This window comes from Scyliorhinus torazame, chromosome 4 (genome assembly GCF_047496885.1).
Source record: "Scyliorhinus torazame isolate Kashiwa2021f chromosome 4, sScyTor2.1, whole genome shotgun sequence".
Classification (NCBI taxonomy): Eukaryota; Metazoa; Chordata; class Chondrichthyes; order Carcharhiniformes; family Scyliorhinidae; genus Scyliorhinus; species Scyliorhinus torazame.
In genome coordinates this window covers 187,397,756-187,410,317 of record NC_092710.1, presented here as the reverse complement: position 1 = coordinate 187,410,317, position 12,562 = coordinate 187,397,756, and the positions used below count along the sequence as shown (strand labels likewise).

Genomic DNA, 12,562 nt, shown 5'->3' with positions numbered 1-12,562 from the left:
CCTACAAAGTGCCATTGAATAGCACGCTGTGCCCAAAACCGGACATAGCTTTTTTCAGGTTAAATATACCCTCTATCTCCTGAAGTCAACTTGCTTGAGATTGATGGACTGAAACTTGTTTTAATTGAAAAAGAACAACTGTCCCTTTTTTGCTGTAATTAACTGATTAACAAAATAGTAGAAATGTGTGACTTCTAAGAGAACAATTTCATTATTGACCATTAATTGTGAATACAAACCTTCCCCAGTTTTCCATTAAAAGTAAAATGTTACCTCTTGAGGTTGTCAGGTTCTAGAGTCTGACAGCTAACGCAGTGATTGTGGAATTGGAAATGGAAAGAATTCCTGAATTGAGAAAAAATAACAGGAGATGGATTGGTGCTTTACAGAAGGAATATAATGTTCAGCTGGACCCAAATAGTAGGGTCAACTAAATGGGTGAATGATTTTTGCTCATCTCTATCTACTCAGGTTCTGTGCCAATCCTGACAATCACAACTACATTACTTCATTCAGAGGATATCGTGGATGTTATTTTACCTCATCATATTTGACAATAGAAGCTTATTGAATAATAACTTTTGAGCATGATACAATTGAATGCAATTTGCTGACTATAATTACTGACCAAATCAGTAATGAATACATACAATCATACACTGGTTACAGCAAGTAGGTGGCAATGCAGCTCAGTGTGCTCATTCTGGCTACACTAGAGATGTTATCCAATTCCTGGATTAAATGATAAAAGATCATCACGACTCTCACTGCTATATTTTTCTAGATCATTTGAACTTTCAGATTTGCAGAACCTCTGCTAATAGACTTCACCAGAAATTACTTTTTCTTTTTACTTAGCTTCTACCTTCTGATAAAGTTGAAATAGTATTCAGAACAGTAAAATACAAGTCGGAAGAAGTCATGATTAAACAATAGTTCTATGATAAGACCACACCTTGAATAATGTGTCCAATCTGGTCACTGAGGAAACAAAGAAAGAGATTCAGCTTTGGGAACGGTGCACAGAAGAGTTATAGGGTCAGAGATTTTAGTTATGAGGAAATACTGGAGAAACATGGGCTTTTCAACATCCGACAGGTAAATTTATAGTCAGAGGTAAGTATCTTTCAGGAAATTAAAAAGATTGTTCCAAGATACCATGTTAAGTTAAACTGGAAATAGGACAAAGAGACTTAGTAAACACTGATATCAAGATATTCTTCATGCAGAGTGAGCAACACTCGAAATAAACTTTCAGATAGAATTGTATCGCCAAAAGTCCACAAATAATTTAAGAAACAATTAAATGTAACATTTTGGGGTAGGATTGATTTTCCAGAGAGATAAAGTAAGAGATATTCAAGAGTTATTCCTCAAATAAATTTCTTGCAATCCTGCAACCAAAAGACTGCAAGGATCCTAGTTTACAGAAAGATTTTTATTATTTATGACAAAGATATTTGGGCTAATGTACAACCTCAGTCGAGCCCCAACTTGGTGGAACTCAGCTGCCAGTTGTACATGTCACCAGGTCTTCTGTTCCACTCAGTACAATATAAAGGATGATCAGGTGGTGAGCACAAGAGGCAGCCAATTTGAACAACCAGAATCTGCCATTGTCAACGTTCAAAGCTGCCGTCATTATTTTACTGGGCTTTTTTAAAATTAAAACCACAATGAGAGTTTTGTAAACGTCATAAGTTTCATTCACAGAACAGACCAACAAGAGGTTTCTGCAGATAGTCTAAAACTGAGATGACTTATTTTTGGAATGACAGAAAATAGGAGGTAATTGGGCAACGGCTATACACACCACCTGATTTTCTTCGGAACATTGGACAGGGTATATAATGGGCTGCCGACCCCAGCATGCAAATGTTATTTTACAAGTAGTTAACTAGTTTTCATCAGATTTCTTTGCTCTCTATTTTAACTGACATGTTAACCAAAACATGGTAGAAACAAATTTTATAGAAAACATTCAGCTAATATATATAGCTTTAAATCATAAGACATTTAGGAACATTCACATTACCAAGCCATCACTTGGACAAATGATTTGTCATTGCATAAATACACTCAAAAACTGCCTCTGCAATTCTTTTATGCAATATTGCTGTACAGGAAATAACACCATATGCACTAAGTGGCTAAATCCATGGGATGCTGCGCTGTACCAAATTATATGTGTTAGCAATGTCGAGTATAGTGTAAAAGTACAAATCTGTTCCAAACGCATCAACAGCTTCAAAAATGTGTTGATTCCCATCTACATTAAGTTGCTGCACTGTGCCAGATTTGCTGTTTGTAAAGTTATCCCTGCTTCATCAACTAATTCTTTTAATTGCATACTGTGACGCCAGAGGGTGGTTTCAATACTGTTTTATCCCCAAGATTAAGAAATGTGTTGACGAGTGCTGAGAGTTAATTAAAACTTTGGCAATAAAAATGATTGCTTGTGTCAACAAATCATTGATAGTAGATGCTTGGGAGGCAATAGTCAATCATAGGTAAATTTGCAAATTCATGCAATCAGCTTTGTGCATTAGGAACACTGATCAAGAATTTGGACCTGTAGGTCAGATGGCCTCACAGGATCTTCTGCCCTTAAAATGTTCATCGTTTAAAAATCCCGCAGGGTTCAGGGACCTCTGTGCATGAATTCACACAGTGCACCCCACATGTAGGAGCTCCATCCAGAGGCACACAACTGACCATAACTTCTGGAGTCCACACATGAGCAGTTCAGTGTGGAAACCTAGACGGCAATCATTTTATCAGTGTACAGACAAAAACTTGCCTTTTTATTAATATAACAGTAAAAACTCTCGAAAACGCTACACCTTGTTGAATGAGGTAGAACTGGGTTTTTAACAGTGTACTAAATTCATAATTTCTGATGGACAGCTTGAAAGGAAGCTCTTGTGTTGCAGTGCGTAGCATCCCTGCCCCTGAACCAGAAGCTGCAGGTTCAAGACCCACGTGAGGACTTGATGGCCAAGGAAGGTGTGTTCATAATGTGGTCAACAGGTTGAGTATCAACCTGCAAAATCCTTCCAACACACCGATGGTAGGCTGCAAGAGCGGGAGAGAGTCCTGGTCAGCCATACTTGATGTGGAGTGGTGCCACTCAAGCTATAAACCTCTGGTGACAGACTAGCGAGCTGTTCCAAGAAAGAACTTAACAAATGTCTGCCTTGTGCACCACTAGGTGCAGGAATAGAAACAACAACAGCTTGAAAGATTAATTTTATATCTGTGGAATGTCAAATTTCTCCATTATGATAATTTTTAAAATAATAGTTTACAAAAAAATTGTCCCAATTTCAGCTTCCACCTTAATATTTTAATTAATAAACTGTATTGTCACAAGCAGGCTTACATTAACACTGCAATGAAGTTACTGTGAAAAGCCCCTAGTCGCCACACTCCGGCGCCTGTTCGGGTACACAGAGGGAGAATTCGGAATGTCCAATTCACCGCGCAATCGGGCTATACATTTAAGGGCAGAATTATCTCGTCCTGCTCCTATTTTCGATATATATTCTTTTACCTATATATTTACTATGTACCCTGTGCCACAGCATGATGATATGCAAGATTTATTAATTCAGTCGAAACATTTATGCAGACAGTCTGGAAGCTCTGATGATAGATATTCAACCTGAAATGTTAATGCCTACATTTGCATACCATGACTACTCATTAGCGTAAAATATTTTAAAATTACGTCTTAGCTTCAAGATAAAGTGAGCCAAGCAGGAGAATCGCGTGGCACCTGGTTCAGATCCATATAAAGGTGCATGCACGAGTCAGTTTTGTGCCATTGTGGATCATTGAGGTCAGCGGATTTCTTGTTTAACTCCATGGCACAAGGAGGGAGCAGGAGAATAGCAACTTGTATGGAGACTCGGGATCAGCAAGGATGAGAGAGTGGTGATGGAGGGAGAGTGGAGTGGGGTCAGGGGCATGGAGAAGGAGAATAGGCATTCAGGGAAGGACAAAGAGAGGCATGGATTAATGAAGTGGGAAGGGCCTGGCTTCCTAGGTATGGTAGGAAGAGTCGGTCGAGGTAAGAAAATGAGGGGCTTCAAGTCTTTACTGTCCAAATATGTGTCATAATATCCACTCATGTATATAATGAGATGCAGACAGGCAGTGATTGACACACAGGGTGACCAGTAAGCACACAACACAGTGCAGCCAATCACCAGACAGGACACTACCACTATAAAGCCAGAGGGCACTAGGTTTCCCGCTCTCTCGGGACCCACGAGCTAGCAAGTGAAAACACCATGCGGTAGCTAGTAAGTCTGGTCAGGCTACTACAAGGTCTCCAGTCAGTTCAGTATAGTGTCGACCCACAGCTCAATATGTATATCAGTTCTATCGTTGAATAAAACAGTGTTGGATCTTCTCCAGTGTTAGACATCTGTTTCTAGCTTCTCTGCATCGAGTGCAGTCCACATCGAACCTACCTGCCTAACACATCATATGGGTCCACCTCAGGGTTTTGGCTGGCTGAATCCTTGCAGGGCTCTGAGTCCATCTACAACATTTCCATTATCCCAACTGAGAGTGGTCACAGACAATGTTGTTTACAATGCATAGGAGGGAGGGCCAGCTGAGCCTGCAAGTTCAGCCATGTCCCACAGAGTGGAACTCTATCGCTGGATACTAACATGAACATTCAATGAAGAATGAACAAAAATACACAATATTGTTTCTTCCACAATAAAATAAATGTTGTTAACTACCCTGTAGCCATCAATGCATGCCAACGACTTCCGGGTGCGGCGATGACCAGCTGAGTCGCACGTTTCGGCAGCTCCCGGTGGTACGGACTTTTGGGCTCTTAATAAGAGCCCCAACGGCAATTTTAACGGCTAAAAGTACTGTGCGGTGAACCAGAAGGGAATCAATGCATGCCAACCATAAGGTGCGCCAGTACATTTAGTCTCTGATTAAGCTAGTCTCAACAAATTACAATGATGCACACATGAATAAAGTGAAACCAATGTTATCTGAAATATTTACAAGTGAAATTTGCTTTTGAAAAATAGTCATGCCACCTTTCTGCACACAAATCTTGTGTTAATAGCAATTAGTTGGGCAGGAAAGTTGTGACCAGGATGAAGAACCTTTCTGTGTAACCAGGAAGCTCTTATTTGCAACATATAGCTGCAGCATTGTCAGTTGACAGTGGGTTTCAAAACTGAAATGCTTTCTCCACTGCATGATTGTATGTGTCTCACGAGCACACCACAAGCGCTTTAAATTTTAAATGTAATTGCACGGGAAATAGGAAACAGCAACAGAGCAACAGTGGTGCATACTTGCGGTCGCGTGGTAGGGAATGACATGCTGTTGACAAAATTTCACCCTTCGGCCCCTGGACTTTGATGAACTTTCAAATAGTAAGTTATAATTCACCTTGATTTTCGTATATATTAGAGACATTACGATATATACATAGCACATTTCTTGTCCAACGTGTTATTTATAGGTGATTTTACCTCTCTCAAGTTCAGAGACTCTTTGGTTCAACAGCGTGACTGCCATCAACACGTATCAAGTAATGAAAAAGTATCACACTCATTCAATTTAGGTTTGTTTGCTACGATGAACTGTCCTATTTAAATGTACATTATTCAATCCCATTCAGCAGAATCACCCCGTTAACAAATATTGATGTAATTAGCAGGTATTGCACCCATCTGATTTCCACATAACAAATATTGCTTTAACTCATGGTCAGATACCAATCTTTTCCTGACTTTACAAACTATCTAATACAAACTAACTTTGTGTTACTTCACAAAAATCAAACAGAAAATATCAGTTGTAATATTCGCAAGTTGCCACCTTGCTTAAACACGCATAAAGTTTTGATTCTCAACATAATAGATATTAACTTTTGAGTGTTTACTTAGCAACGAGGCTTAAAAGATCACACAGCTATATGCAAGCAACCAAATTATACATTGGGAGGGAATTTTCATTTCTACTTATTCAACAAAATAATACATTCTGAATTACATGGCATGATCTTCCTTTTCTTATAAAACGGCCTTACATGAGCAGAACAGGAGAGAGGATTGTATATAACTTGAAAAAAATTAAATTCTTTTGGGAGCTTCCTGGTAGTTTTCCCTGATTTGGAGGAAAGCTGAAAGATCTGGGTCTGGGAGTGAATGTTGTTCATGATTTTAAAAAATGGGATATTTATACTTCAAAGTGAGCCCATGCATGTAGGTGTCACTTGCGCAATTAAATAGCACAGAATGAGGATATTTGGTCCATTGAGCCTGAACTGACTCTTTGAAAATGCTATCCAATCAGTCCCACTCTTTTGCTCTATTTCCATATCCATCAAATATTTTCCCCTTCAACTAGTTACCTAATTCTCCTTTGATAGTTAAAATTGAATCGACTTCTGCCACCTTTTCAGGCAGAACATATATTACTCATGGGCAGGCGGTGACGTAGTGGTATTGTCACTGGACTAGTAAACCGGAGACCCAGGTTCAAATCCTGCCACTGCAGATGGTGAAATTTGAATTCAATAAACATCTGGAATTTAAAAAGTCTATTTATGACCATGAAGCCACTGTCGGTTGTCATAAAAAACCATCTGATTCACTGATGTTCATTGACTATCCTTTTCCGGTCCAGTAGGGTAGGTTAAATTGACCCCAATAATGTTTGTATTTCAAATTAATACAGAATTGGTGAAAATTTTCATGACCATTTTCAGGAATTCAGCCCTATTTTTAAGCTGTAAGCATAGTATATCTATTGTGGAACTGCAGGTTTACCAAGAAATAATTCAGGGATAATTGGAGATGATCATACAAAGAAAAATTCTACATAAATATTGATTCATTTTATGATCTATATCTAATTTTCCTTTCGAGGTTTAAGCTCTTTATGCTTGTTTTTGAATTTGTTAAGAATAATTATCAAGTGTATGCTTTGAGATTCCAACAGTTCTTTTGTGGGACCATTAAATACATTCATATGGTAATGCAGCAATTCTAGTTGGGTTATGTATTACCTGTAGAAGAAGCCTCTCATCCCCAATAATTGCTGCTTTACTCCAATCAATAATCTCTGAAAATGGTAGCTCCCATCCGTTGCTCAGTAATACTGGGATACATGCAGCCTGCAACAAAAGATATTGAAAGTTGCAATTACATTACACTCTTTATCATATTAGTTTTAAGTTTTGAAGTTTTAAATGAGAAACTACAGAGATCTTGAAGACAGGATTAGTTCTTTTCCATTTTTTTTAACTACATGACTGACAGTCCAAAGACATGGGAAGGGCTCATCCTTCTCTTCAGGCAAATAATTCAATTTTCTGTACATTAAAACCTTAGATTTTTTGCAAGACTTAACTGAAGCTCATATGTGTGCAGGCTGAATCGGCTTGGGTAGAAACTCTTGCTGGAATGGGGAAGAAGTTAATATCTCGGAATGTCACCAGATCAAAAGTATAAAAGAATTGATGTGAAATGATCTGAACAATTGTTAAATGCATTACGAACAGAAGAGTAAATAATATAGATGAGTTAAATTGCACATAATTAAAATGAAGCAGAGAGGTGACACAAAGTGGGGAGATCAATTTACATAATAAATGCAGCACTGTTTCTTGATTCAGTGATTTGAAATAAGACAATATTGGTTTCAGTAGTGATACTGAAATGGTGGAAAGTTTAGAGATGAGGCTGATCTTTTTGTGGACTCAGCACCGTTTACCCGCCCACTCACCATAACCCTTAATTCCTTTACTGTTCAAAAATCTATCGATCTAACGAGGTAGCCTCAACTGCTTCACTGGGCAGGGAATTCCACGACCCTTTGGGTGAAGAAGTTCCTCCTCAACTCCTAAATCTGCTCCCTCTTATTTTGAGGCTGTGTCTCCCAGTTCTAGTTTCACCCATCAGTGGAAACAACCTCCCTGCTTCTATCTTAACTATTCCCCTCAGAATGTTATATGTTTCTATAAGATCCCCCCTCATTCATCTAAATTCCAATGAGTATAGTCCCAGTCTACTCAGTCTCTCCTCAAAAGCCATCCTCTCAACTCCGGAATCAACTTTGTGAATCTCCTCTGCACCCTCTGCAGTGCCAGTACATCCTTTCTCAAGTAAGGAGACCAAAACGGCACACAATACTCCAGGTGTGGCCTCACCTGCACCCTGTACAGCTGCAACAAAATTTCCCTGTTTTTAAACTCCATACCTATAGCAATGAAGGACAAAATTCACTTTGCCTTCTTAATCATCTGCTGCATCCGCAACCCAATATTTTGCAATTCATGCACAAGGACACCCAGGTCCGTCTGCACAGCAGCATGCTGCAATTTTTTAAACATTTAAATAATAGCCCACTTTGGTGTTATTCCTGTCAAAATGGATAAGCTCACATTCACCAACATTGTACTCCATCTGCCAGACCCTCTGACTATCTATATCCCACCGAAGGCTTTCAGTGTCCTCTGCACATTTGGCTCTACCACTCATCTTAGTATCATCTGCAAATTTTGACACTTGGTCTCCAACTCCAAATCATCTATGTAAATTGTAAACAATTGCAGTCCCAAATCTTATCCCTGAGGCACACCACGAGCCACTGTTTGTCAACCAGAAATACACCCATTTATCCCCACTCTTTGCTGTCTGTTAGTTAACCAATCCTTTATCCATGCTAATACATTACTCGTAATGCCATTCACCCTTATCCTATGCAACAGCCTTTTGTGCGGCATCTTGTCAAATGCCTTCTTGAAATCCCGATGCACCACATCCACCGGTACCCCGATGTCCGCTGAGCTCATAATGCCCTCAAAGAATTCCAATAAATTAGCTAAATATGTCCTGCCTTTCATGAACCCAAGCTGCATCTGTCCAATGGGACAATTTCTATCCAGATATCTCGCTATTTCTTCCTTGATGATAGATTCAAGCATTTTCTCCACTACAGAAGTTAAGCTAACTGGCCTATAGTTACCCACTTTTTCTACCTTATTTTTTAAACAGTGGAGTCACATTTGCTGTTTTCCATTCTGCCGAAACCACCCCAGAGTCCACCGAATTTTTATAAATTACCACAAGCGTATTTGCTATTTTGCCCCGCCAATCACTTTTAGTACCCTGGGTTGCATTCCATCAGGGCCAGGAGACTTGTCTACCTTTAGCCCCATTAGCTTGCCCAACACTAACTCCTTAGTGATAATGATCGTTTTTAGATCCTCACCTACCATAGTCTCCTTACCATCAATTATTGGCATGTTATTTGAGTCTTCCACTGTGAAGACCAGCACAGAACACTTGTTCAATGTCTCGGCCATTTCTTCATTTCCCATTATACAATCTCCCTTCTCATCCTCTAAGGCACAAATATTTACCTTAGCCACTCATTTTTGTTTTATATATTTGTAGAAACTTTTGCTATCTATTTTTATATTCTGAGCTAGTTTACTCTTATAATCTATCTTAATTTTCTTTATAGCTTTTTTCATGGTTTTCTGATGACAAAGATTTCCCAAGCCTCTACTTTCCCACTAATCTTTGCCACTATGTATTCCTTTTCTTTCAATTTGATACCCTCCTTTATTTCCTTAGATATCCATGGCTGATTATCCCTTTTCCTACAGTCCTTCCTTTTCACTTTTGCTGAGCACTGTGAAAAATCACTTTAAAAGTCCTCCACTGTTCCTCATTTGTCACACACAAAGTCATTGCTCCCAATCTGCCCTAGCCAACTCCCTCATCCCATTGTAGTCTCCTTTGTTTAAGCACAAGACACTGATATTGGATTTTATCTTCTCACGCTCCATCTGTATTTTAAATTCAACCATACTGTGATCACTCCTTTCAAGCGGATCACTAACTATGAAATCATTAATTATTACTGTCTCATTACACAGGACCAGATCTAGGATAGCTTGCTACCTCATAGGCTCCATTGCATACTGTTCAAGGAAACTACTAACATAGACATAGAACATACAGTGCAGAAGGAGGCCATTCAGCCCATCGAGTCTGCATCAACCCACTTAAGCCCTCACTCCCACCCTATCCCCGTAACCCAATAACCCCTCCTTACTTTTTTTGGTCACTAAGGGCAATTTATCATGGTCAATCCACCTAACCTGCACGTCTCTGAACAGTGGGAGGAAACCAGAGCACCCGGAGGAAACCCACGCAGACACGGGGAGAACGTGCAGACTCCGCACAGACAGTGACCCAGCGGGGAATCGAACCTGGGACCCTGGCGCTGTGAAGCCACAGTGCTATCCATTTGTGCTACCGTGCTGCCCATTGTGGATGCATTCTATGAACTCCTCCTCAAGGTTGCCTTGACCGACCTACATTGACCAATCGACATGAGATTAAAATCCCCCATGATAATTACCGTACCATTTTTCAGTTTTTTCTTTGTTTATTGCCCCCACCCCCCTTGATGTTATTATTTGGAGGCCTACAGACTACGCCTTTCAGCAACCTATTCTCCTTACTATTTCTAATTTCCATCCAAATGGAGTCAACCTTTTTATGCATCGAACCTATATCATCTCACTACTACCTTGATGTCATCCTTAAATGTCAGACCTATCCCACCTCCCTTACCTTCCAGTCTGTCCTTCCGAATAGTCTGATAGCCCCAGATATTCATCTTCCAGTCGTGACCATCCTGCAATGTCATGTCACTGTAATGACCACTAAATTATTCTCATTCACGATGATTTGTGCCGTCAACTCATTTATCTTGTTTCGAATGCTATATTTTGAGCATTCAGGTAAAGTGCCCTTATGCTAGTTTTTTTACCATATTTTTGAATCCTAACACCTCCATTAATAAAATTTCCTGAGTTCTTCTTCCCTTTAACTTTTTTCATAATTGTCCCTGTAGTTGAATCCACCTCCTCACATGCTAACGTTCTGCTTTGCTTCCCATTAACCATTATTCCTCCCATAGTTTTACCATTCCCTTCCCCCGACTTGCTAGTTTAAAGTCCTTGTAACCACCCTATTTATCCTTTTCGCTAGAACACTGGTCCCAGATCGGTTCAGATGGAGACCTTCCCAACGTTACAGATCCCTCCTGTTCCAATACTGATGCCAATACCCCATGAAATGGAACCCCTCCTTCCCGCACCACGCCTTTAGCCAAGTATTTACTTCCCTAATTTTCTCATCCCCATGCCAATTTGCACGTTGCTCGGGTAGTAATCCAGAGATTATAACGCTTGAAGACCTATTGTTTCATTTAGTTCCTAGGGCTTGATAATCCCCCAATGGGTCCTCTTTCCCAGTCTTGCCTATGTTGTTTGTCCAAACGTGGACCACAACAACTGGATCCTCCGCCTCCCACTTCAATATCCTTTCAAGCCAGTCAGAGATGTCCTTCACCCTGGCACCGGGCAGGCAACATACCATGTGGGACTCTCGATCCTGCTTACAGAGGATACTGTCAATCCGCCTAATTATAGAATCCCCTACAACTACCACTCGTGTTTTTGCTCCTCCCACTTGAATGGCTTCCCGCACCACGGTGCAGTGGTCGGCTAGCTCAGCCTCCCTACAGCCCTTTACCTCATCCACACAAGGAGCACGGACTTCATATCTGTTGGACAAAGTCAAGAGCTGAGGCTCCTCCATTCCTGAATTCAGGATCTCTCTACCTACCTCAATTGCAGTCGCACCTTGCTGTCCCTGACCACTGTCTGACTTTGAGGTACTTACCCTACAGGGTGTGACCGCCTCCTGAAACAAAATGTCCCTCCCGGACGTGCCACAGTGTCTGAAGCTCAGATTCCAGCTCATCAATCTGAACCGAAATTCCTCGAACAACAAAAACTTGCCGCAGATGTGGTCACTGCAGATCGCAATGGGATCTGCCAGCTCCCACATCATGCAGCTACAGCACATCGCCTGCCCAGCCATCTCTAGCTAGTTAATTATTAATTAAGTTTTGCTGTGTTATCCTTCAAATCCCGCAGACTAATCTCCACCCTCCGCCCCGATCCAGACCATGTGATCGCCAGGGAGAGGCAAAAAAACAGAGTTAAAAACCCAGGGCCAATATAGGAAGAAATTCTGGGAAAATTTCTCTCCGATGCATTGTGGTGATCGAAACGAGTCCAGGAGATCACAGCGGGCGAGATGATATTTAAAACTAATCTCGCCTCTCTGCACTTTTTGAAATTGACTCTTGCTTCTCTCTGCTCGCTATTTACAATGAACTCTTGCCTCTCGCTCTGCACCTTTGAAATATGCTAGCATCATGCATGCCCCCATGCCCAATCAAGTCGACCGGCTAAATGGTAGCTCCGGCCTGCACTGCAGCCCATGTCCCTGCATGTTGCCCCCCACACACCCCCCCCCCCCCCCACCCACCCCACCCCCCTCCGTCCCTGTCCCCACACCAACCCCCAGCTGCTCCTGCGGCACTCTGCCCTCCGCACCCCACCCCGGGCTCTGTCGGTGCCCGGCACCATGTGGACCCCGGAACCTGACCATGCCAGCGGGGTTACTGGTGGCTGGCGCTA

At 41.1% G+C, this 12,562-nt stretch overlaps 1 protein-coding gene across 1 annotated transcript in view; it reads right to left on the bottom strand.

Annotated features, from left to right (window-relative positions):
- LOC140410640 (exostosin-1-like) overlaps positions 1–12,562 on the bottom strand; it is a 968,627-nt gene that overhangs the window by 256,303 nt on the left and 699,762 nt on the right. Inside the window, exon 4 of the mRNA XM_072499003.1 lies at positions 7,058–7,165. Coding sequence (XP_072355104.1) covers positions 7,058–7,165 — 108 coding nt within the window. The remainder of the gene's footprint in view (positions 1–7,057; positions 7,166–12,562) is intronic.